The sequence below is a fragment of the Aptenodytes forsteri genome, unplaced genomic scaffold (assembly GCF_000699145.1).
Source record: "Aptenodytes forsteri isolate BGI_AS27 unplaced genomic scaffold, ASM69914v1 Scaffold605, whole genome shotgun sequence".
NCBI lineage: Eukaryota > Metazoa > Chordata > Aves > Sphenisciformes > Spheniscidae > Aptenodytes > Aptenodytes forsteri.
Window position 1 is genome coordinate 680,765 of NW_008794427.1, and position 25,282 is coordinate 706,046.

General features: G+C 41.0%; 2 protein-coding genes across 9 annotated transcripts in view; one reads left to right on the forward strand and one right to left on the reverse strand.

Moving 5' to 3' along the window:
- Positions 1-296: 296 nt before the first annotated feature.
- LYSMD4 (LysM domain containing 4) lies at positions 297-7,561 on the forward strand. The gene is made up of 3 exons (XM_009289473.2): positions 297-335; positions 1,091-1,378; positions 5,517-7,561. Exons 2-3 carry the CDS (start codon positions 1,106-1,108, stop codon positions 6,066-6,068), a joined length of 825 nt encoding a protein of 274 aa, XP_009287748.2. The 5' UTR covers positions 297-335; positions 1,091-1,105; the 3' UTR covers positions 6,069-7,561.
- A 6,002-nt stretch (positions 7,562-13,563) lies between these two features.
- MEF2A (myocyte enhancer factor 2A) overlaps positions 13,564-25,282 on the reverse strand; it is a 79,283-nt gene continuing 67,564 nt past the window's right edge. For 5 of the 8 annotated variants that reach the window (XM_009289475.1, XM_019474685.1, XM_009289477.1 and 2 more), the window contains 4 exons: positions 23,927-23,950; positions 20,360-20,486; positions 14,880-15,006; positions 13,564-14,381 (listed from right to left, as the gene is read on the reverse strand). In XM_009289475.1, the coding sequence (XP_009287750.1) occupies positions 14,024-14,381; positions 14,880-15,006; positions 20,360-20,486; positions 23,927-23,950 (636 nt within the window). In that variant the 3' untranslated portion in view covers positions 13,564-14,023. The remainder of the gene's footprint in view (positions 14,382-14,879; positions 15,007-20,359; positions 20,487-23,926; positions 23,951-25,282) is intronic. The other 3 variants (XM_009289479.1, XM_009289481.1, XM_009289476.1) reach the window with 1 other exon arrangement.

Consider the following 25,282-nt stretch of genomic DNA (forward strand, 5'->3'; position numbering starts at 1 on the left):
AGGCCGGCACCCTGCCCGCCCGACCCAGGGGTGCGGGCGTTGGGGCGGCCAGAGCCGGGCTGAGAAGAGTTTTGGCCCTCCCTGGGGAGGAACGATAGGTGAAGTGCGTCGGGAGAGCAGCCTCTGAGGAGGGCGCTTGGCTTACAGCTCATCGAAAGGCGGAGGTGTCCCACAGGAGCGTCCAGGGAGACCGCGGCCTTAGACCTTAAGCTCTTATAGCACTGCTGTGACCCTGCCTGCAGCCTGCGGGTGCCATGCTCAGTACTAACGAAATGCCATAAAATGGTGCTGGTTTCACCATAAGATTCCCTTATGGGTAGATTGAGAATATTAAGGTCAGTGGAGTTCCATGAGAAGGGGGAGTTTTCTTACCTGTACCTGACCCCGACAACAAATTGTTTGTGGAGCTGAGGACTGAAGGAAAAAAAAAAAAGGAGCTTCCTAATAACTTGCTGCTGTAGGTCTAGCAATAATTAAAACAAAGTGCTCAGGCAGGTTCTTGTCTTCATACAACAAAATGACCTTGTCATTCAGGTTGAAGTTAAGTGTGGCTTGAGCTGTCCTTATTTAAAAAAGAAAAGTGTGCTTCCATGAAATTAAAATGTGGGTTCCTAAAGTGTAGAGAACTAAGGACTTCTGGAAAGGTGACATAAAGGATAATTTTGGTCAGTTTTTAATGTGGTAGGAGTTCTGATGTGGTGGTTCCATGGATTTTTTTTTTTACCATAATTGGAGACACCTGGCTCAAGTGCATCTGCTGCTTTTTTTATGAAATTACAGAAAGTAGTATTTACGATGTGTAGCAAAGTAGCGTTACGTAGTGGTTTGTCCATAAGTAGACAAAAGAAAAGTTTGAAAATAATCTACCCATTGTTGAAGTTTGTGTACATAAGGTTTCTGGTATTTCTGTCACTGCTGTTAGAGTGGCATCTTTTGGGTTTGCCCCTGAGAAGATCTGGGTAGAAGGAGAGCTTTGTGTGTGTGTGCACGTGTGCAACTACTGTGCTCTTTATCCATTCTCCCATATCTTACATGCTAAGAAATAAACACAGGTATTAAGGAAATTTAAAATGTCTGGTTTTTGTTCCAGGTGCTGGTATAAAAGATGAGGCTGAATGAGAGCCGGACAAAATCCTTCCAGGCTCCTGTCACCATCCATAATTACCCGGGCAGGCAGGTGTATGTGTTTCCCAATGGCCGATCTGATTCAGAAGAGTCATCAGAGGAGGAACTCAACATTATGGAATTGCGACCGAGGGGCAAGGAGCAGCAGCGATGCAGCACTTCTCGGGACAGAGTTGGAGACGTGGTACTTCTGGAACGAGAGATTACAGAGGATGATAATCTTAACAAGCTAGCCCTGCAGTATGGTTGTAAAGTAAGAGCTGTGTCTGTTTGCTTGGTTTTAATTACTTCAGAGGTATTTTATGTGTAGTTTAGTTTCCAGAATTGCAGGAAGGCATGCTGTTGTCTAATAGTTTTGACACTGAAAAGTGTTTACCCTGTGTATTTCATGAATGGTCAATATCTGGGTAAAACTGAGCTGGAGAAAGGCAAAAACAAACAAACAGAAATGAGTTCTTCAGCTAACAGCCTAGGAAGATGCTGTCAACCCCACACCCTGCGTGACCTGCTTTCCTGTTTAATTTAGGTGACTAAGTGCAGTGTAGCAGTCATGATTTGTACTTAGTTATTTAAGTGAGGGCAAAAAGTAGGAAGCTGAGTACAGAGATGAGGGTGAGAGCTCTGCTCTCAAGGAGCGTACAGTTTTTGAGGAAAACTGAACAGCGCAAGGAAATGCCACTCCGACGGGGTCTAGTTTGGGTTTTTTTTCCGTTTATTTTTTGGAAGGTATGAGCTTACATATTGCAAGGAAAGTCTAAGTCTAACAGGGGTGGACTTGGAGAAGGAGAGGTGCCAAAGTCCAGGTCACAGAGTCCAGGTGCTGTCTGTGCGTGTGGGTTTTGATTGTTTGCTGTTGTACCCAGAAGTGTGTGCGGTTCAGCCATCCGTGGGCAGAAGGGAGTGCACAGTGAATTTTCTCTGGAGTTGGAACATACTACAAAATACATTTTCTTTGTTCCAAAGCAGAGCGCTTCATAGAGAAACTGTTGAAAAGTTTAGTTACCTGATCTGAATGTTAGAAGTACCCTGTTGTTTAGCAGTTAAAGCTGTATTTTTAGAGCCTCCTTTATCTGCAAGCTAGACTGTGATTAAAAAGTTCCATGATGCAAACAATTGGACAGTGACCTGGATGGAGATAATGATACAGTACTGGCTCAACTGCTGCAATACTATTGCAGTATGTCTTGCTTAACAACACAGCTGTGTGGTGCAGCTGAAGCAAGAGGGCTTAGAGGAATTGCGACAATTCCTCCCCTCCCATTCCCTTAGAAACAAAAACAAAACAAAAAAGAAACCCTTCTAGGTTCTGCTGACAAGCCTGATGCATGTGAAGAAGCGAGTCTGGTAGGACTTGAATAGGCCTTGATTGGCACCGGTAGAGCATGAGAACTCAGAGCTACAGCAGTTGACTTCGTAGTCACGACTATATGCTCATCTCTAAATAGTAGCAATTGCATCGTTATTGCCTCTTGTGCCAAATCACAGCAGTTTGGTGAAGAAGGAAGATTCTGAACAACTCCTTTGGTTTATGGCATGAAAAAGCCTGCTGTGCCCCCTGTACTGTAACTCGGGAGGGCTCAGTCCTGTCCCTGCCATGACTGTTCATCTACCTCCTCTGCTGCCCCGCTCCCTGAGCCTTTCAGCCCCAGCAGGTGCAGGTAGATCTGCTCTGCCTGACCTGCTTGAAGGCTGCTGGGCTTGTCTGGTACAGAAGGCAAGCTGATGGCGAGAGACCATGTAGTCAGTGTTCTCCTCCCACAGGAAAAAACTGTCCTGCTGCCTCCCTCCCTTCCAGAAAGGACACTTCTGACTTGTTCCAGTTAAATTGAAGAGGTACAGAAATCCTTATTATTGGAGATCTGTGCATTTGTTGTCTGTTTACAGACTGGCACTGATCAATTTTGATGTATTTTGTTTTACTTGCACAATTAAGCAGCTCCTGAAAGGCTTTCAGGTCATCAGTGAGGAAGATTTGTAGCCACAAATGTATGCGACTGTGTTTAAAACATCCAGGATGAGCTTCTCCTTGAAATCAATGAGAACTTGTCATTGGTTTCAGAATCGTCAGGGCCTACTTGGGGTGGGGGTATTAAGACAGTGCAACAAATAGCTTTGTGTGTGCTACAGATAACTTGGCAGAGATGCAAAGCACTTTACATTTCTCATTTTTACTCTTGACCATTTATAGTCCTGGCCTGCTTTTGGCATTGTTCTTAGCTGGGACAAGAGGAGCTCGCTGCAGCCAAAAAAATGAGTACAGAAAATAAGCCTAAATGGCTTGTGGAGCCGAGTGCTCTTGCATGCTTCCCATCAGCTTTGTTTGTTGTTTCTGCGTGAGTGCTGTTCCACTTTCTGTTTCTAGAGCCTTAGCACAACATTGCAGTGTTTGATTGCAGACACTGCAGGGGATATTTCCTGTCCCAATAATTTGCTTTCATTGGAACAAAACAAAAAATTGAAGAACCACCTCAGTTAGGAGGCTTTGGGTCAGATTGTTATTTCATAACTAAATAATTTTGTGGGTTTTAAGTCCTGATGTTATGCTGGGGCAAGCTGTGAGGGGTCTGAACCAGCCACTGAGGATTCCCTTCACCTGAGGGGCACCAGATTAGGATTACATTAAACGTCCTATTTTCAGATTTCTCAAGCTTTGCAGAGTAAATGTGAGATTCGGGCATTCATCTCATCTCTACCCTTCAGCAGGGTCTTGCTTTCTGGCTGTGACGTAGCAGACCTGCCACCTTTCAGGGATGGCATGTAGAGGAGCTTGATGTGTGGTTCCCTGACAGCCTGTACGGGCTGGAGGGGAGATCCACGGAGAGAGGCAGCTCTGCAGGCAGAGCTGCTGCAGCTCCTCTCTCCTGTGGCCCAGTGCAGTGTCCTCCGACCTGTGGGAACTCCCTGCAGGGGAGGGAGGACTGCCCTCCCCTTGGCACTCCTGTGCTGCTGGGGTTGGTACCTCCCTGCTCCTGGCAGCCAGCCGGCAGCAGCACAGCCTGCAAGTAGCCCTGCACATTTGTGGATGTTCAGGCTCCCTTCTGGTGTATTCATGTATTGTCTTTCAAAAGGAGATCTTTGCCCTGAACTATCAATGATGTTGGCGCTGATGGCACTTAACACATTTGCTGAGGAAGTAAATCACTTTCTTGTTTTCAGTTCCCCAGTTTCACTGGTAGTCTCAAGCTTGTGAATGCAGTTCATACAGTGATTTACGAGATTTCTAAAAGAACAACTCAAACTTTCTCTGAAAGTGCAGTCCTCGTACCGTGCCTCTTCTGTATGATATGTCGGAGGTGGTTAACCTGTTTGTGTTGCCTTTCTCTTTGGTTTGGGGTCTTGCTGTTTTCTTCACTTTGCATCCTCCAGCCTTTCCCTTGAGGTTCTTTCGCGTCTCTGCAGGCAGCTTTGGAGAGCTCCTTGCACGCGTTGACAGTCCTGTTTGTCTTCTTGGACAGAGGATTTAGGGCAACTGAGAAGTTCTTGTACTTACTTATTAGGTGGTTGTCAATGCACACTGTATTAAGCTGTCTTCTCTTTATTTAACATTGAATAAAGAAACGCTGCCTTGCCTTTGTCTTTTCTTCGATATGGCTGCCCTTGTGACTTACGCCGTATGTATGGTTTGTTCTTTCTTGCTCTTCTTACTGCTCTTTGCATCACCGAGCCAGGTGGGAATACCAGTCACAGCTGGAGACCCTACACGCGAACAACCAAAGACGATCACAGATGCACAGAGCTTATTGCCGTAAGCTGTGGAGAAATGAGCTGTACGGAGCTGCTGTCGTGCAGAAGAGGGGTGGTGCTTGGGAACATGAGCAAAGGGTGCTCGTGTCTGTGTGGGAGAGAGGCTCGCCTGCTCTCTGCCAGGCTGTAATCTTACTTTCAAAACTGCAGTGTGCTCCAAAGATGGAGCTCTGTTCACTCTGAAATCACTTTCTGAGCAGGGGGAGGGCTTTCCCTGCTCGTAGTGACGTTGTCCTCTCACCTTAAACACTCATGCATTGTTTAAGGTATGAAAACTATTTTTAAAAGGATCTGCTATAAAGACTCTTCTTGCCTTAACTTGGATTAGAAAGTAAGTGAGAGAAGGGTAAAGAAAGCAGAAGGAAGGAAAAACAGTATTAAGCAAAATGCAGCCCATGAGAGACAGAAGAGCAGTAGAGGAAGTTATAGACTGGTTTAATAGGGGACCGTCTCTATCCTGCAGGACCTGGAGCATCCCTGGAACAGCTGGGAAATCTCTGCAAAACACGAAGCCGCTTGCAGCCAGGGCTTGCTTTTATTTTCTGGCTGCTGCTTGTGCACTAGTTTTGTAGCTGCTTCCTGCTTCAGTACTGGTAAAAGGCTGGGTTGTCCTGCACTAATATTTGTGTCCTTTTTGGATTCTGCAGGTTGCAGATATCAAACGCGTCAACAACTTCATCCGGGAGCAGGACTTGTATGCACTGAAGTCCATCAAGATCCCCGTGAAGACCCATGGGCTGTTAACGGAGAATGGCAGAGAACTAAGGCCGCTCCCGACGGGGCCCTCCCAGACCGGCCTGACGCTGGTGGACTTACCGGAGCCTGATGACGGTGCGAGCAGCTCTGCTGACGGCAGGCACCTGAGCGACTACTTCAAGGGGATTGACAAGAGCATTCAGGATGCGGTGCAGGTGGAGGTCCAGCTAAACACAGAGTATTGCATGGAAGCACTGGAGAGGCCGCTGCCCGAGTCAGGGAAGCAGGAGACCAGTAATGGTGCGGACTGTGGAATCCAGTGGTGGAACGCAGTTTTTGTTATGCTCCTGATAGGAATTGTCCTGCCAGTATTTTATATCATCTATTTTAAAACACAAGGCCTGGTGGCCCATACCTCCAACACAACACTAACCTCAAATATTTCAATGGATGGATTGGAAGGGAAATTACCACAAAGCTCAGTTGTAGAAAAAAAATCCTAAGGGGGAGAGGCAGCCAAATACAGCCTCTCCTCCCGGCACTGAAGCCCGTATGCCAGTGACTCTGACTCGAGTGCATTCAAGGGGATAACAATACAGATTATTTTTATTTTTTTAAGTAGCTGATGTTGTAATCCTGAACTTGACTGAAAGTGAGGTGATGTGATTTTATGGAAGAATAAGGATGCTTTGTTGCTTATAAAGACCATCAGGCAGCTGGCTTAAGGTTCGTGAACTCTGTTGAGGGAAAGTTATTTTGTAGCGATTGACTCATCTTGGTTGCTTCAGGTATTTATTAATGCCTTGTCTAAGAAGCGAATCCTTTGCTGCTGAGCTAAAGAGTGCAGTATTAATGTGATTGGAAAGTTTGGGGGTTGTTTGCGTTTTAAGAAAACACTTCTTGCTTAGAGTAGAAGCGGGGACTCTTCTTTTTCTCTGGACTGTCATTTTTATCTCTTGCAGACCATGGCAGTGTTGGCATACTTAACCCTAAAATGGTGACTTCTGGTGGGTTAAGCTAGGTGTGCTGCAGCACGAGGATGCTGACAGCACCTCACCTTTTCATCCTTTTGAGCAAACGTTTAAGCTGTGTTTATTAGGATGCTTCAAGCCCACCGCTGGGGAGGGTGAGCCCAGACCTCTCCTCCTCAGTGAAATCCTTCAGGGACTTCTCTTGAAATCCGGTGTCTCTGCAGACGGCGCTCACTGCAGAATCCATGCTTTCACCAGGGTACTGCATGTCCAGAGCCAATACTTCAGCATGACTGCAGATGGCCAAAGAGTGTATTGGAGGAGGATGTGAGAGTAGCGTTAGGCCTGTGGTACGTAGTACGCGCTTCTCAAAGGCTCATTTGTTGGGCGGGGGAAGGGGCTCTAGCCAGTGTTACTTTGGGGGGGGAGAATTCATAATGGTGCATCTCAAACACCCAATTGCAGTCAATTGATTTGAGTTTCCTTGGTTGTAGTCTTCATGCGGGAGAGCCTTGCTAAGTAGCATTTAATTTGCAAGGGCCGGGAAAGAAGCCCTGCATTACCTTAGACAGTCACGGGAAGACGTGTAAATCTTTTATAGGATGGGGACTGTGAAGCTGCTGCATGTTAAGTGTTTCTGTGAACTCCTGACGTTTGCATTAAGAAGCTTCTGAGCGTGCAGGCAAGACTAATGAAGCTTCAGAGGCTGGTGGTGTCCTGAGATGTCTGTGCTGTTTAGGACGAGTCAGTAAACACTACATGCTAGGAGTGAGCAGAAAAATGAGGCTTTGGGGAGCTTTGTTGCAGGAAGAATTTGCCTCAAAATTTAATTCAGCAAATTCAGAGACTGTGGGCAGAGGTAAACTCTCATGTAGAACCAAACACTGAGGTATTTTGCAGCACAGTTGCATGAAACCTGGCCAGGGATGGGGTAATGCTACAATATAAGTAGCAGCCAGCTGAATGCGGCGCTCGCTGTTTCGGTAAGGGTCTCAGCCCTTTCCTGAGCCGCTTGCACGGGCCTTGGCTTGTCTCCTGCTGCTGAGCTGGCAGCTGCCGTCATTCCCGAGCGTGAGGGCAGAGCTGGTGGGCAGGGGGGGCAGAGCAGTTGTTTGTTTGTCTTCCCCTCCTCGCCCCGCACAGGCCCCTCCTGCCCCAGGATCTGTTCCGTTAAGCCCCACAGGCAGTGGCGGGGCGGAGTTCAGTCCTGCCCTGCCTTTCACCAGTGGGCACTGCTGCCACCGCGACCTGCTGGGGTATGAGCGAGGGCAGCATCTTTCGCAAGGCCAGACCAGTGCCCCTCTGGTAGGTGGTGCTGACACTAATGACCCTGGCAGTGCGTCACAGCAGGGGAATGCGTGAGGGGCTGTTTTGGGTTTTGGGCCTTTTTTTGAAAGCCTTGGTGAACACTGTCGTTTACAGCTCCATGAGCGAAAGTGAAGCTGGGTGAGAGCTGTGGTACGGGCTCATGTTGCAGACGCAAGCTCTTCCTTCCTGGCCTGAGGAAGAGCAGACTGACAGCGTCTGGGGGGAGTGGGGGGCGGAGATGGGATTGAGGCTTCCCAGCAGCCTGAGGAACACCACGCCAAGCGAGTGGAACCACACAATGTTATAACAAGAACCTGCGTTTCCTGCAACTGTCAAAAAACTGCTCAGGAAAGCCTGAGGGAACCTAATTTTGCAAATGAGGACTCTAAAGTATCTTATACTGACAGAAAACCCCTTGTATTTTTCTTCTGTGAAGGAAATGTATCTCTCTTTGTTCTAGGGGGGGGGTTTATTACATTTTTAAATAAAGCAAAATGAAATAAAAGCACAAGGGGCACCACCCACCCCAGACGGCATGCGCTTTCTTTTTTGCCACCACAGCTAGACTGAGCACTTCCCTTAGTCAGCTGAGTGCCTTGCAGCATCTCCACCTGCCACTAGAAAGAGTAAGAATTCAGAACGCCTTTCTCCGCCAGGGTTTATTCTCATACAGGAGACATTCGGTTCACAGAACTCCATCCCATGGCCACGAGTGTGGGGGGTGGTGCCGCTTCCTTATGGCTGGTTTCAAAATGCAGAGCTGTGGCCACCGAGGTGGAGCAGCGATGGGCATGGGGCAGTGCCGCACGGTGCAACTCTGCCCGCAGTCACCACACCAGGTTCCCGGCGCCCCGGCTGTTTGCCCTGCTCACAGCAGCACTTGCAGCAAGAAGCAGGAGCAACAGCAGCGAAAGGAGACGTGAATGCCTGGAGAGGGGCAGGAGGGAAGGGCTTGCCCTCGGGTCACCAGGCTGAACCTACCCAGGGTTTTCTTGCAAGTTTCTGTAAGCGTTTGTAATAAGGTTCTTACAGAGCATCAGCTCTTAATTTGAATGTAATAACAAGTATATGTATCCCCAAAAATCCATACCGATTAAAAGAATCGTTGCTGCAATACTTCAAGACTGAACCTGAAGAGGGGGGGCAAAGATGCGCTCAACAAAAACATGTTCTGCAAATACGAGAGAGGCCGGAGTACACAGTAAAAGCCAGTATCTTTACTTTAGTGAATGCAGGATACAAATATTTTACAACAACCTCTAGCATTTTCTTAACCATTTGATAAAAAGTTCACTAGAATATTTATTGTATATTGAAGAAAAAACAACACATTCAGGGAAAAAAATTGAGATTAACTTATTTTTTTCTTAAAAGATTCGTCTCAAGGATGGCAACAAAGTCCAGCTTGTGCCGCCAAACGGCTTATCATCATTAAACCGTGAACAGCTTCTTTGTGAACTGTTGACTACAAACATTTACCAAATACATAAATCTCTTTTAAAAAAGCCATTTTAAATATAGCAAAGCAGTGTTCTCTTGCACAGCAAAGTGAAGAAAGTTTCTACTAAGATTTAAATGTTTACATTTGTTAAGTCTTTCTTTCACATTCTGATTTAACTTCTTCCCATGATCAATTGTTAGGAGTTATTTTCTTCCTTATTTACTATGTATTTCTTGTGCGCACAGTAATTCGCAAGTTTCTGATGCATTAGTGTCCTTTAAGTGAAAGGAAAGGCTAAAGCATTTTTCTCTGACGAAGCCCTGATAACGGGTATTTTTAAACACTCTAGCGAGAGCTCAGAGATGGAGAGGTGATTTGTCACAATAGCAGATAAAAACCTTAAATCATTCAGACTTGAACGGGTTCAGACTAGGATTGGATCCACTTGCAACTTCGTTCAGTACAGTTAATTAAAAAAAGTATTTTTTTACCTGTTGAAATATCTGTGCTATGTCGTCTTTTCTTTTTTATAAAACATTTTTACAATTCCTAAAAAAGTATGTTCCAAAGTTAAGTTACTTGTTATTAAAAATCAGGATTTCCCATTTATTCAACGGCATGAGATTCTCCCCCTGAGGCGGGAGGTCTGTGAAAAGACTTGTTCTGCTGAGTCTGGTGGAGGGCTTGGGGCAACATGTGACCAGTCCCGTTAGCCGTTCATAAGAACCAATGATTTTTTTATTTTTTTTTTAATTCATTGGTGCAATTTCAATACAAACTCTAACCCTTATGTAGCTTTTTTCTTTAAGAAAACAGTAATAGCACTGTTTAAAAACCTGCATAGAAATAAAGACTATTGAGATACAGTCAGCAAAGCCATCTTATAAGGCACACAAGAAAATAGACAGTAAATGTGAATGCAGAACTCCCACTCAGATGTACAGCAAAGTTCATATATGTGCATAAATAATGAAAAAAATCATGTAACTTCTCAGAGCATTAAAAGGTTCTCTGAAGTGGTAAGTGAATTCGGTCACCATTAGAATGAGTCTCGTCTTCCTCTACGCTTCAGTAAACCGGTAACTAACTGCAATAAATGGAGAGTAATTTCCAAAGGTAAGTGGCTGAAACGGATTGAAACCGGCACGTTTTTTAAAGTTACCATGACGACCAGAGATCAGCTTTGGAAGCTGTACATACTGACTTTGTTCTTCAATCGCCCGTTAAAGCAAGCAGCCGAGGAGACGGCTGTCCCCGGTGGATTTCCCTTTCTCACACTTCCTCATTACAGTATCGAGTAAGTGATTTTTTCAGTTACAAAAAATAAAAAGTTAAAGCCCAGGCAAAAATCTAATAAATATCAGGGATAACTTAAAGGGATTTGGATAATAAGACAGCACTGTAGTTTCCTCCCCAGAACTAGAACTACCAGCAGTAAGATTTATTTGCATCTAATAAATTTGGTTCCCGGTACAAACGAACACTTCAGAGGGGCAGGGAGATGAGGCGCATAGCAAGGCCCTGGAAAGAGACCGGATTTCAACCGGGCAAGAACGCTCCCTCACGGGAAACGGGCTCCACCAAACCAGGCTGGTATAAGCCGGCATACGGAGTTTTTGGCTCCCGAGCCTTTTTGCTGCTCAAACCCGGCTTTTACCCCCTCCGATGGTCTGAAGTTACCAGGAGAAGACTACCTAGTTACTTCTAGTCACCCAGAAGTTACGAGGAGAGACGACGCTGCCCTTGCTGTCCTTGTCACGACACAGCCAGACTGTGCAAATCAGATCGAGCTACCCAACCCAAGTACAAAACAAAGCCTTCTCCTAGCCAGCTGTTGGGACACGATGGGCCTCCGGCCTCCTCGCTCTATTTCATGGAAGCGGCAAAGAGGAACAGCAAATTTATTTCTGAGGCTTTATCTCAAACCACTTACCGACTTAAAAAACCTTTTGTGCTCATCTGATATGTGTTATTTCCCTATCATGAGAAATTAGGTCAAGTTTTTCCACTCTTCCCCCCCCCCCTCCTCGGAAGAGGCAGTTTTAAAATGATGCCTTAAAATGTGTCGTAACAGATTTTTTATATTTATGCAGGATGAACTTAACACCGGATTTTTTTTTTTGCCACTTTGCTATTTATATACATATATATAAAATGTATAATGAAGCTTAACCATACAGCACAGAGATTACAATTTAACGGCACACATTCACCACCAGTGAGGGGGACAACCCCTTTATACACCCTCTGAAAAATCTGGATAATAATATTAATAATAATTAAAATCCAAAGAAAGTACAGTATATTTAACAAAATAGTAAATATTAAACAGTGAATACTCTACTTAATAAGGACCTCGCCTTTTTTCAAGTTGGCGTCAATCCACAAAAATATACTTTTTAATCTGGTGAACGTACAATACATAGGTACTTACACCAAAGGTGATAATATATTTAGGATGCTATATACACAAAGAGTTTGGCTCAAATTTAAATTTACATATAAGTGTTCATGGCTTATTTTTCCCCCAAGGTTCCGCCTGCAAGTTTTTCCTTTTCATCTTTGAAAGCAAAAACTAGAAAGTCAAAATAAGATAAAACTGTACTCTACAAAAAAGCTACAACATACAGCTTTGGCTTATATAAATAATTCATAGCAGAATGTGTTCAAAAGTACTGTATATAACTTTATATATAGTCTTCAATTCATTAGGGTATTGTTTTCTTTAATATAAAATATACATGAGCTAAAATCCGTTTCTATATTTTTCAAAGGTATGAACGTAAAAACAAATTTGTCAAACATATTCCAATTATAACTTAATATATTAATTTTATTTTGTTAATGTTCTATTTTCTAGGCTAATATTTTCTGAATATTTCATGCGAGTTCTCTATGTCTCTCTCTCACTCATTAAAAAAATCACTTCTTTGACCCAATACACTATTTTTGTTGCACGTGCAAAACAGGATTTTTGTGGGTTTTTTTGTTGGTTTTTTTTTTTTTTATCTCTTACAGCATCAGCCCTTCTCCATGCACCCTCTGCAATAGAGACCCATGCCAGGTTGGGTAATATAAAGGTCATTTTATGTACAGTATTGCTTTCTTCTTCCTGCTTTTCTACTGCTCTGCTGCTACAAAGCATTATTTCTTAACTACGAGTAACCATACAGCTTGAATAAAACACACAGGGACATTACTACAGGCGAGCCCTCTTGGTTTCTGCAATCTAGTGTGGTAGGATTATAATGCGGGTACAACGTTTCTTTGACCGGATTTTTTTTTTTGCCACTTTGCTATTTATATACATATATATAAAATGTATAATGAAGCTTAACCATACAGCACAGAGATTACAATTTAACGGCACACATTCACCACCAGTGAGGGGGACAACCCCTTTATACACCCTCTGAAAAATCTGGATAATAATATTAATAATAATTAAAATCCAAAGAAAGTACAGTATATTTAACAAAATAGTAAATATTAAACAGTGAATACTCTACTTAATAAGGACCTCGCCTTTTTTCAAGTTGGCGTCAATCCACAAAAATATACTTTTTAATCTGGTGAACGTACAATACATAGGTACTTACACCAAAGGTGATAATATATTTAGGATGCTATATACACAAAGAGTTTGGCTCAAATTTAAATTTACATATAAGTGTTCATGGCTTATTTTTCCCCCAAGGTTCCGCCTGCAAGTTTTTCCTTTTCATCTTTGAAAGCAAAAACTAGAAAGTCAAAATAAGATAAAACTGTACTCTACAAAAAAGCTACAACATACAGCTTTGGCTTATATAAATAATTCATAGCAGAATGTGTTCAAAAGTACTGTATATAACTTTATATATAGTCTTCAATTCATTAGGGTATTGTTTTCTTTAATATAAAATATACATGAGCTAAAATCCGTTTCTATATTTTTCAAAGGTATGAACGTAAAAACAAATTTGTCAAACATATTCCAATTATAACTTAATATATTAATTTTATTTTGTTAATGTTCTATTTTCTAGGCTAATATTTTCTGAATATTTCATGCGAGTTCTCTATGTCTCTCTCTCACTCATTAAAAAAATCACTTCTTTGACCCAATACACTATTTTTGTTGCACGTGCAAAACAGGATCTTTGTGGGTTTTTTTGTTGGTTTTTTTTTTTTTTATCTCTTACAGCATCAGCCCTTCTCCATGCACCCTCTGCAATAGAGACCCATGCCAGGTTGGGTAATATAAAGGTCATTTTATGTACAGTATTGCTTTCTTCTTCCTGCTTTTCTACTGCTCTGCTGCTACAAAGCATTATTTCTTAACTACGAGTAACCATACAGCTTGAATAAAACACACAGGGACATTACTACAGGCGAGCCCTCTTGGTTTCTGCAATCTAGTGTGGTAGGATTATAATGCGGGTACAACGTTTCTTTGCAAAACAGGTTATATTATTAAAACAACAAGTCCAGGTAAGTGCCAGACTAGATCAATACCTATAGGATTGTTCTGTTACATTTTACCATGGGACATCTGCAGCTATACAAGAAGTTTGTCGTAAGTGCCTGATGATTTTGTGTATGCTACACACACGAGCACATATATATGCATGTGGAGATATATATATGCATGTATGTATATACATATAAATAGACTTATTTCACGTCCTTATTTATAAATTTAGATATGTCAGGACAGTTCATTCTGAGAACGCAAAACTGAAGAGGCAACACTGCAAGTTTATGTCACCCATGTGTCCATCCTCATTCGTTTTACCGATGGACTCTCTCTATCTTCGGAATTCGGTGGCCTTCCCAGCACGACAGGTGAATGGAAATCACTTCTCGGGTCTTCCCGATCGCTGCCATCGTAGGAGCTGCTGGAGCTGCTGAGACTGTCGACAGGAGAGCGACCCATTTCCTGCCGCGACTGCTGCTGCTGCTGCTGCTGCTGCTGCTGCTGCGGTTGTGGCTGCTGTTGCGGGAACCCAGAGGGAGTTACACGATCCCGGGGAGGTGAAATTGGTTCAGATTTTATGTTGATGTTTTGGTTGGTATTAATGGATAAATTCGAACCCTGAGATAGCTGGCTGCCAGTACTGGGAAAAAGAAAACCAAAAGGCAGAAATAAGAAAACATGAAAAAGGAAAAGAAAGTGACAATTCATGTGTCTGCATGATGGTGTGGTCCTGCTGATCAACAGCCCCAAAATGAGTATGTAAGTAAATGCAACTTACTGAAGCGAAGAAACAAAGCTGAAAAAAGCATTAATTAAAGGTCTGAATGCATTTATGGAAGTCAAAAAACAAACAGAAATACTTCCAAACATTTAAGTTCATCGTGCAGGTGACTCCTTCGTAAGAGGCTGGGCCTGCAGGGACACAGCTTGTCAGCTTGAGCACTGAACTAACTGAAAAAACATGAAAAGTGAATGCTTTTGCAGCCGAGAAGCAAACTTGAAAGGCAATGCACCATCACCAGCAGACACGAAATTAAAATGGTCTTGTGCTAAATATTCCCCAGCGCAGATTATTCAGCTTGAAGTGGCAGAAGGTCCCAACTGAGTGCGGTACTGTAACGTTACCAAATTTACTTACACAAGAGAGCTGAGGGCTGCTGGACCAAGATGGTGCTGTTGCCAGGCAGATACCTGCCCTAAAGACAGCATTCCTGGGGAGTTAAATCCCTGCAAGGCAGACAGGTCTGCACTAGTCAAGGAGTAATCTAAGAGGGAAAAACAAATAAACAGGAAAGTAGTTTACAGATTAATTTTTTTATATATACACAGACATACATACATATATATAAAAAAAATGTGATACACACACACACACAAATATAAAGGCTTTCTGCACAAAACAAATAAAGGCAAGTGACCCAAAGGAGTCCAAACATGAAAACTTTGAAGTCTGGGAGCAGTCCTAACTTCACAAGGAGCTTAACAAGACATAAGTCTCCAAATGACCGTTTTTTGTATTCCACTTTCAATTCCTACATGTTGCTGTCTCATATAGCTTCTTCTGAACCCACAGGTACAACATATTTATGCATTTTTATATATATATATACACACACATCTTACAGTAAGACAAGTATTTGCATTTTTGAAGATTTTAGTCTGCATGGAAATTTCAAAATGAAACAAAAAGGGAAGAATCAATACAAGTCATTAGAAAGGAACGGTGTTTCTTGCACTGAACTTCACTAAAGAAATACCGACTCTGGTTCAGTTCCCAGATGGGAGGCAGCAGTTAGTCAGATGAGACGCAGATAACGTTTGGTGGGCTCATGTTACAAAGCAGTTCATAGTCCCACAACCTATATCCAAAACCAACCACGCAGCTGCAGTCTGGGTGGGGAGGCACAGGCAGGGGCAGGATGCCTAAGGGATGGTATGACCACAGTCACTGCAACTGGCAGCCTCAGTGACCCCTCTGTCCACTCCACTTGTGCAGTCCTACTGTAACGCATCACATTCTCCCTCTCCCCACAACAGCTTCACTTGTTACTTCATGTCTGATTAAACTGTCATCTCTGTTTCAAATAAACAAAAGAAACCTCTTTATTTAGAACAAAAAATTATAATTATTTAGAAATACAACTTAAATGGATAATAGAAAATACAATATATTCCTAATCAACACTTGGCGACCGGGACCGGCTGTTAGTTTTGGCTAGGCTATAATGCTTAGACAGTTCTCACTTCCTTCGCACAGGGGGAGTTATTTTCACTTTATCATTATCACTCATGTTTTTCTTTCAGGTTTTAAAACAAAGCCGCAAACACTTCTCTGCTTTTAATTATTCTGTAATATAGCTTCCTTAAAATAATTTCTAGTCTCTTGACAATGCAACAAAATGCTAGCAGCCAAACTTATTTTATACTGCCAGCAGATGAACCAAAAATTCTGCTTAAGTAGGGTTTGTGTTTTGTTTATGTTTGGTTTTACGTTTTTTGGGTTTGTTTTTTTTTTTAAGTATTGTGACAACAATTTTTTAAGTATTTATGACAACACCATTATGATTTATCTCTCTTGAGATAAGCTTTCTTGAACAATTTCCCCATTCCCATCCACCAGCTGGTTTCCTGTGGACAACTTCTAGGTTTCCCTTTTAACAGCCTACAAAGGAAGGAGACCCCAGCGCCGGCAGGGTATTGCCCTTTTCAGAGATGCATATGCATCACTGCAAGAATCTTCCTGAAGACCGTGGGAAGCCCAGCTGCACCCCAGCAAGTGAAGCTACTTAAACTGCATCCTCCTTTTTGTTTCATTTCTTCTCGGTTGACATTTTTATTGGAACTCCGAAAAACCCTCACAAATATTTCTGCACAGATTCAGAAAGAGTTTTCCCCAGCTGATCAATCCAAAGCCCTTTTGCAAGACTAAACTAAAAACTAAAACAACTGAAAAAAAAAATCCAACCCTCCAATGACTAGGACATGCACTCAACCTTCAAAGCAGCCAGACCTATGGCAACGTGCAAGTGTAGTAAATGTAAACATTTGAGATGGATGTGCTATTCTGTGCCAATGGGATTTCTGAAAGAGCAGACCTGAAGAAAATGTTTATAGGAATTCAGTTTCCATGTATTTTTTCTTGACAATCAGCTTTTATGGTAACGGATAACTAACTTCTGGTACTTTAAGACAGAACATGTCTGATGGCAGGGGTTTGAGGAGATACTTTTCCAAAGAGTACATATGCCACCACACAATTAGCTGCATTATCATTTCCCTAAATAATCATCTATCTGTTAGCAGTAAAAGCAGGACACCAGTTTCTATACATGAGTGGCTTGATGCAAGATGGAAAAGTCGTTCAGACACAAGAGTGCCTTCTACGTGACGGAAACCATTACTGCTGTGACCCTAACAACAAGATACCTTTGAAGTTTGTGCCTTTGCAGAATAACTGACCTAGAGCCAGTAATATAAGGTATGGCTAGATATGCTCTGTCAAGTGGAAGTTACTATTTAACTGATCTCCGCAGTTTTTGAATATTTTTTAAAATTGCCTAGACTGTTTTAGAACAAGTAACTCGGTTCCTTCTGGCTCTTCCTCCAGCAATCTGCAGAAAGAATATTTCTGCAGCAAAACAAATTATATAGAATAGTATATTTGTGCAAAACTGATATCGAACATTTTAATTAAGGATCTAAGAACTGAATCTATCCTTTCCAGCCCTGAAAAAAACCCTATGAATCCAGAAAAACAATTTAGGTATCTAAAATTTATCTTAGTCCTTGCACTGCAAAACTGAAATTGCTACATAAGTGGTGACTACCCTGAGAATACCCTGATAACAATCTGGTTTCAACATCAAATTTCTTTTTGCAGATCCCCTGAAAGGCTCAATCTAATAGAAACAATTTTCAAGTGTCTGAAAAACACTAAAGGCTAAAAGCTTTTCACAAATTATTGCATTATCAAAGGAAATCGGCTGGATTTTAAAATTGTATCCCAGCGATAACAGCACTTGTCCGTTGCGTAGGACACCAGTTTCAATTGTCTTTGCTGCTTCCTGACATTCAGACTACAGTCTCTCTCTCCCAAAAAGCCTGTTTTAGCCATCAGCTTATAAGTTCTGGATGAGGGATGCACACAACACTGCTTCCCGAAACAATGTCAAACTGCAGGAGAAAATGAAGGGATTTGTTAGGTGAGAGGTAAAACTCAACGGGGGTCTTCTGAGCAAGGACCAGAACTACATGCTTACTTTAAACAGCCATTAAATGCAATATATAGAAAAATCTTTGTGGCAAGTATCAAACCAAGATCCATATGTCCAGCACATTCATACTTAAGCTTATAATCCAAAAGAAGTCACCAAGCACAATTCTTCACTCTGCTCATTATACTGTTATTGCAACCCCATCTTCTCTTTCATTCATTTCTTTAGACTTTAACCACCCTCAGGGTAGCAATTATTTGCATAAATGTTCAACAATTTAGTTGGGTGCTACCACAGCATAAATATTTACTGTTGCTGATGACTAAACAGTCCCTCTCAAAATGCAAACCTCATGCATGCCAATAACTGCTTGGGGGCAGTGCCTCTGAGGCAAACCAATGCAGAAAGAGGCTGAAGGGTAGTAAATGTCAGTTAATGAGCACATTAATATAAAAAGATACAAATACAAAAAGATGTGAGTTGCTTGGCTGGAAGATGTTACAAGTCGAAACTAAAAACTGTAGTGAAGACTTTCAAAGCTAAAAAAAGCAGAAGAAAATGTATAAAATCGCATCTTTTTTTGTTGGGAAAAATATCATGAATGAATGGCTACTCTATTATTCCATCTTCCAACATTATATACTCCTGATGGCGCCCCTCCTTGCAGAAAACAAAGAAAATTACAAAACCTCTAAATCACCCAGGTTTTAGCCATTTTCTACAAACCTTGAAGGTTTTTTTGGATTTGTCCTGACCTTTGCACAAGAGTAAGAACATTAGGTCACTGACAATAGACCAGTGCAGCGTTTTTTTACCCTTTCTTAAATACATTATCACAGAGGTGCCACCAGCATTGCTGATGGGCTCAGCTTCGGGCAGCAGCAAGTACATTTTGCAGCCGGCTGAAACACGCTCTGTCTGACATTAAGAACAGATCAGGAGCTGCCCCAGAGAAGCCACCCCTGCAGGACGCGTGTGTCCTCGTCCCCCTTCCCCCCCACCACTACCAAAGCCTTGCCATATAAACCCAATACAGCAGCTCCTTAAGGAAAAGCTATTTATTCCTTCCTAGTATGTCCTCCACTGCCTCCCAGCTTCCTGAGCATTTCATGCCTGCCAACTATTTGTGTACAGCCAAAGGCGATACAGGTCAAGGGAAGAGATGCTACCGGGGAATCTCTTCTACTGGAGAGGTGGATCTTCCTAGATTCATAGAAAGACAACAATAATACTCTCAAGCCCTTCTGTCTAGCCAGAGCCAGAGCTGATCAGCTATAAAGAGAAGCTCTTTAAGTGTAGCTCAGTTCCTAAGAGCGATCATTGCAGAAGAGAGAAGCAAGATTTTTTTTATTTTTTTAGAATTTGAAAGTCTACCAAATAAGACATAAACATTGCCAACACAGTGGTCCCCAGTTCAGAAATTCCTGTTTTAACAAATTATAGCACTTAGATTTGAATGTCTTAACTAGACTTCATCTAAAAAGAACAGTGAACTGGGGAATTACTTCCTTTGCTTTCCTTTTTAGTTTTTACCGATAGCTATTTTAACTCTGACTTACAAAATTTATTGACACTTATCTGCAATGTAGTTTCTCTGCAGGTGCATTTGAAAATTGAATTATGCATCACAGATCAATGGTAATCAACCTGATGCCATCAAGGCTGCAGCCTTTCAAGGAAATGATTACAAAAATTCCTTTACTGATTACATACAAGGTCTGTAACAAATAGAGAACCCCGAGATTGAAGTCAAAATTATCTCTATCAGTATGGAGACAAAGTAGGAGGCACCACATCATGAACTGCTTTCCAAACCAGCAAACCAATTATCACTTATATCTCCAAATTCCTTGCATCACACCCATCTTGGATAAAAAGTAGTTTTAAGGTCCTTCAGATAATGGAGACTCGCAGTGGTGAAATGCTGACAATGCCTTCCCATGAGTCCCCACCTGACTCTCGATAAAACTGCTGAAGAGAAGGCGGCCCTATCTGGGCTTTTTTGTAAATTGAAAGCCCCAGCAGAATCCGATTCCCTCCTGCTGCTGGAACTGAGCAGAGCAGAACAAAAGGGACAATATGCTCTGCAGTATCAACTATTGCTTAAACGTGAGGTATTTCAGTTCTCCGATGGAAAGCTTGAATGCTACTGCTGTAAGCAATCCATTTTATTGTGTGTCTCTCTTCAGCTGTGTGCAACCTGACTGACAAAGCTTCTTCCTGATGTCTCAACATTTACATGTTTTACAAGCTAAAGGCTCATTTTTGATGGTAAGAGCCTTCATTTGAACTGAATAGGAAAAATAAAATGAAGTGTCACAGAAATGCAAATTTTCTGGGCTTATGAATCACAAAAGCCTTGTACATCTGACAGATCAAGCCACTTATTAAAAACAATGCTTACCAGTGTTGTAGGCTGTAGGCATGGCCGAATACACCAATCCCTGTGGAGGCAAGCTTGGAGTTGTCACAGACACCACAGGGGTAGCAAGAGGCTGTGTAGACTGAGAACTACTTATCCTTTGGGTATTCTATAAATGATTAAAAATAACAACATGTCTTGTGATATCAGTTAGAACAATGGAAAATCAAGTGCTAATATAAAAATAGCATTCAATTAAAATGGGTTTCTTTGCTTTATTTTTTAGTTACAAGTACAGCCCTTTTGTCAGGATATATTTTCTAAACAGGCCAAAACATTTCAAGACAACCAAAATGATCTTGGCAAACTGAAATGAAAAATTAAGACTCACTGGTCTGCTTCCCATGCATGCAGATTTCAATAGTGTTAGAGTTGTAGGACATAAAAATAAATGCAATTTCTTAGGGATATACATAATAATTCTCAGAAGTTCTTAAGTGATTTAAGAGTTTTTAGTCTTAATTTTTAAAGAGGTTTTAGTGCAGATGGTGAGGTGCAGTTCCACCAGAAAAGAATCTCCCACTTCCCAGCTGTTTATCCAATTTTCAAAATTCTAGCTGCCAGTTTTGACACTGTGCTGACTACACCTGTCCTGAAAGGAACAGAGATCTTCTAAATTTGTGTTGATAAGACCTCAGTGATAAAATAATCTTGCTGTTCCCATGGTTCCTGAGAAACAGAGAGTACTTGTTATAATGCAGATATGTTTCAAAGCAAATGACATTTGAGTTCACACAGAGCAACTGTGCTTTTTGACAGGAAAAATAGCTAAACTAGATTGTCTCAGATTATCCGTTCTAACTGTAAGCACAATGTGGCTTTTTAACAACAGTCTTTCCCATATACCAGAATGAACATCTGTAGCAAACACAGCACTTAAATTAAACTCTTTAACCAAATTTGCTGTTTAGAAAACCTTGTATTAAACACTGTGGTGAATAAACCATTCCTGATTAAAGGGAGCCAGATTTCAAACTGCTGAAAATACGTTTTTAAAGCAAGCCTCCCTCTATCTCTGAAAAAATATTTGCTACAAAAGTAGCAGGTTTTCATCTCTTTCGTAGAGTTCCTTTTCCTAGCTTTAAAAGACTGAAGCTACTACTACTTTTTTCTTATTTTGGACAGGTGTACAAGTATTTCAGTATCTGCAGCACTTAATTTTTTTCTCCACTGATCTTGAGAGAGTGAGCGGTATTAAAAATGCATGATTCCCTTTATAATAATGGAATGAGCAGGCACAGAAACATGGCTCTATTCAATTTTAAGCTTAAACTTGCTAAGATGAATCGAGGGCTAGCAATCCTTGGCTTGTATCTTTCCAATTTAAAGAAAAAAAGTATAGCACAGCTACCACATTAAAATTAGCTACAATCTTCCACTGGCTACCAGCTTCTGATCTCTGTTTTGTCTGGCTGCTGTTAAAAGCCCACCTTTGAGCCTCGTAAGAATTTGGAGGCTCTTTGGCATTTGTTCAGCAGATGTACTCACTCTGCTTCAGAGCTCCCAGATTTCAAAGCCCTAAGTCACAGAGAAAGTCACACTGATTTTCTGTGTAATTTATCCCTTTAAATCACTTATGTACTTCTGAAAATCTCCACTAGACCAAGTTTATCTGGCATAAAGATATGTTATTAGAGCAGATTTTTGTGTCTGTCAGAAATTGACCTTTTTCCAAAGCTTTCTTGGATGGCAGCCTATAAAGTTGGGATTACTGTATAATGGAAAAGTTAGAGGAGTATACTGGGAAACAATCCAGACCAAAGGATTTCCCCATGGGGTTGGTTTTTTTTTTTTTTTTTGAGTGGCTAATAAAGGTAGTTTTCTGAGGTAATTTATTTCTGAATATAATTCCTGAACACTCAGCCATAAAAAGACACTAAGACATATTTAGTTGTGTCTAATATTTGTTGTACTTGGAAATTCAGCCAAAGATTCATGAAAACTTTTAGGAATTTTTTTTATTATTTTTTAAACCGGTGCAAATGATAGCAGTAACAGGAAGAATTCAATATCTTTATTTCATGCTATGCTACCGTTCTTAACTGTTTTTCATATTCAGTGCTCAGTTCCAACCACACAGAATGAATGTTCACAGACATGATTTGGAACTGCTTTCTAGGACTGGAATTAGCATCAGAAATTAGCATAATAAGAGACGTAACATTGCAGGTGTACTTCATATTTCTTTACCACATTTGAGGAAGACACTAACTACTACATTTTCTTTGTGTGAGCTTTCTTCCCCTAACAGATGAGCCCAGTTTTTAAAACCACTAGAGGGCCCACGCTCCATATAGTATCCATAAACCAACGCGCCTCCAGCAAGTCACACTATTTCACACTGCAAAGAGCATAGCACTTTTTAACAGGTAGGAATACCTTAACTCAAGTGCTCTTGCATAATTCCAGTTGCAACACGATTTTGATTAAGTGTTTTTACATCGAATTAAAATTCTATTTCTTGCACTGGAAACCAGACACTCCTCTATAAAGGTAGGAAGGGCATGCATGACAGCTGTTTATAACCTCAAGTCATTCCAATAAACCTTAAAAACTTAAATACTGACTTTCAAAAATCATTTCCCTTTACTTACTTCTGTAAATCTATTGCTCATGTTTAAGGTAAAAAAATCAACCAACAGCATGCATTCATCAAGAAATTTACCTAAATCACTACATTTTCCATGCTTTCATGCAATTAGAGCCTCATATTAGCAACAGGTCCATGTTCAAAAACAAATCAAGGTATGTAATAGGCAGACTTCTTTGTGTATCTTTACAATGATGCAGCATCTTCTGCATGGTTTCTGCTACAGCAGCTAAACAATTTGCAAATTGCTCTAAAAATAAGTTACAAATTATTTTAGCCTTACGTTATTTTCCAGACAGAATGCCAAATGTTAAAACCTTTTGGAAGAATAGAGAAAACACAAATCCCAAGAGTTTCCTTTCAAAAGCAGAGTATCTTTCCACTGGAAAAAGGTAGAATTATTCATTTGCAATTCTCTATTCCTTTTGGTAAACAGGGAACACCCCTGTGGTTTGATAATCTCACACAGGATGAAATAATTCTACACTCCAAAAAGGTGACCTCACCAGCAATGATGTAATCTCCTTGAAAATAAGAGAAGTAATACAGGGCTTGTGTTACAATCTGAAGAACTTCATGAGCGAAGCCACTTTCTAAAAATATTCCAATAATTTAAATGATGTTAAGTGGTTATTTATATTTTACAGAAAAGACAGTAAATATCCTATACACATGGACAGTTACTCTGTAAGGCTCTTTTCCAATGTTCCCTCCAAGAAAACCAGAAAATTTTTCAGGAAAAAAAAATAGAAGTTTACAAATGGAAAGCGCTAGACTTTGGATGTGTTTTCAACTTGAATTGGTCGTGTTTTGAGTTTGATAAAACAAATGTATTTGTCTGCTATCAAGGGAACACTGGAATTATTTAAAATATGTAATGAAACTACAGTTAAAAAAACTGTAGTAAAAGACATTTTCAGCGTCTTGCTCTCTCTCATCAAACAATAGCCCAAACTCACCAACTCCAATTCATCCTCCTCCGACTGTACTCAGCAAACAAGAGGGATAACACAGTTACTAAAAATAGCATTGCTTTCAAAAATGAAAGAAAAAGTCATTTTTGTGCTTCAGGAATTTTATTTAATTAATAATGTGAATTTGCCACCCGGTTCTGTAAATAATACTACTGGGAAGTATAATACTTTACGTAATTTGGGTCAATTAAAAAATACTGTACTGAAAGAACACACGCTTTGGCAAAATTAGTGCAGAAAGAGCTTAGTAAAACCAAGGACACAGCTACACATTGACGACACATGTAGATATGGAGCACAGCAGTTTCTGGCTGGACTGATCCAATAAACATCCAGCTCAGTAACAAAATATTTTTCACATACAACCATCATACCATCCCAGCATCTCTACTTCCAATTTCCTCAAAAAGACAGACAAAACCTAAATTGAATATTTTGTTGTTCTTCACAACACAACAGTAAATAGGTACTGTACACTACTAACATTAGAACAACTGCATTAACAAGATCCTCTTCTTGTAGCTATTTCTAATTAATTTAAAAGCCTAATTTTCAATTAAATAATCAGCCAGTGTATTTCCTGTGTCTTCTACACTTCAGCATTCCTAGAAAAACCTAAAACTGCAAGAATCATTACTCTGAGGATAATTACAGCTTTTGTTACTTGGATTAATTTTGTATTATTCATTATGAATACCAGTAACAAATGTAAGCACTTGTGGTATCTTAAAAACAAATAAGAATTATACAGAGAATACTTGTATTGTTTATATCCTGCTCCTCTGGGTTATGGTTCATTCCTCCATACACAGAAAACATACACATAGATGTTTAAAATTTCTACATGACAGTTAAAGACTAAGACCAAAGGATCTGGCCAACCAAATTAAAGGAAAAATAGAGTAACTCTTCCTGAAAGACCTGTTCTGGTCTCAGTGCTGTGGTTGCCTCATGCCTGACACGAAATTTGTGTGCTATTCCAAATCTAGGCTGAACAAACATTACTACCAACATGCCAAACTGCACTGTAGTATTGAAAAGTACACAAATAGGGACTGAGCCTGATCCTCATTACTCTTTTATGCCTTCACTGAAGACATGACATCCACCATAGGACACACAAGGTTGCATTCCAGCACACCACATCAAACAAGCATTTCTCTCAGACCATCATTACCACTGAAGCTACGTTTTACAGCCCACAACCATTACGACCCAGGAAAAACAGGTACAAAGTGTGCTTTAGGGCATGTTAATACAGTTCACATCACCAATAAGATCAGCCATTCCTCCACAGAATAATGCATAACCCTTTTTAAAACCCACATCCTCCTAACCAGC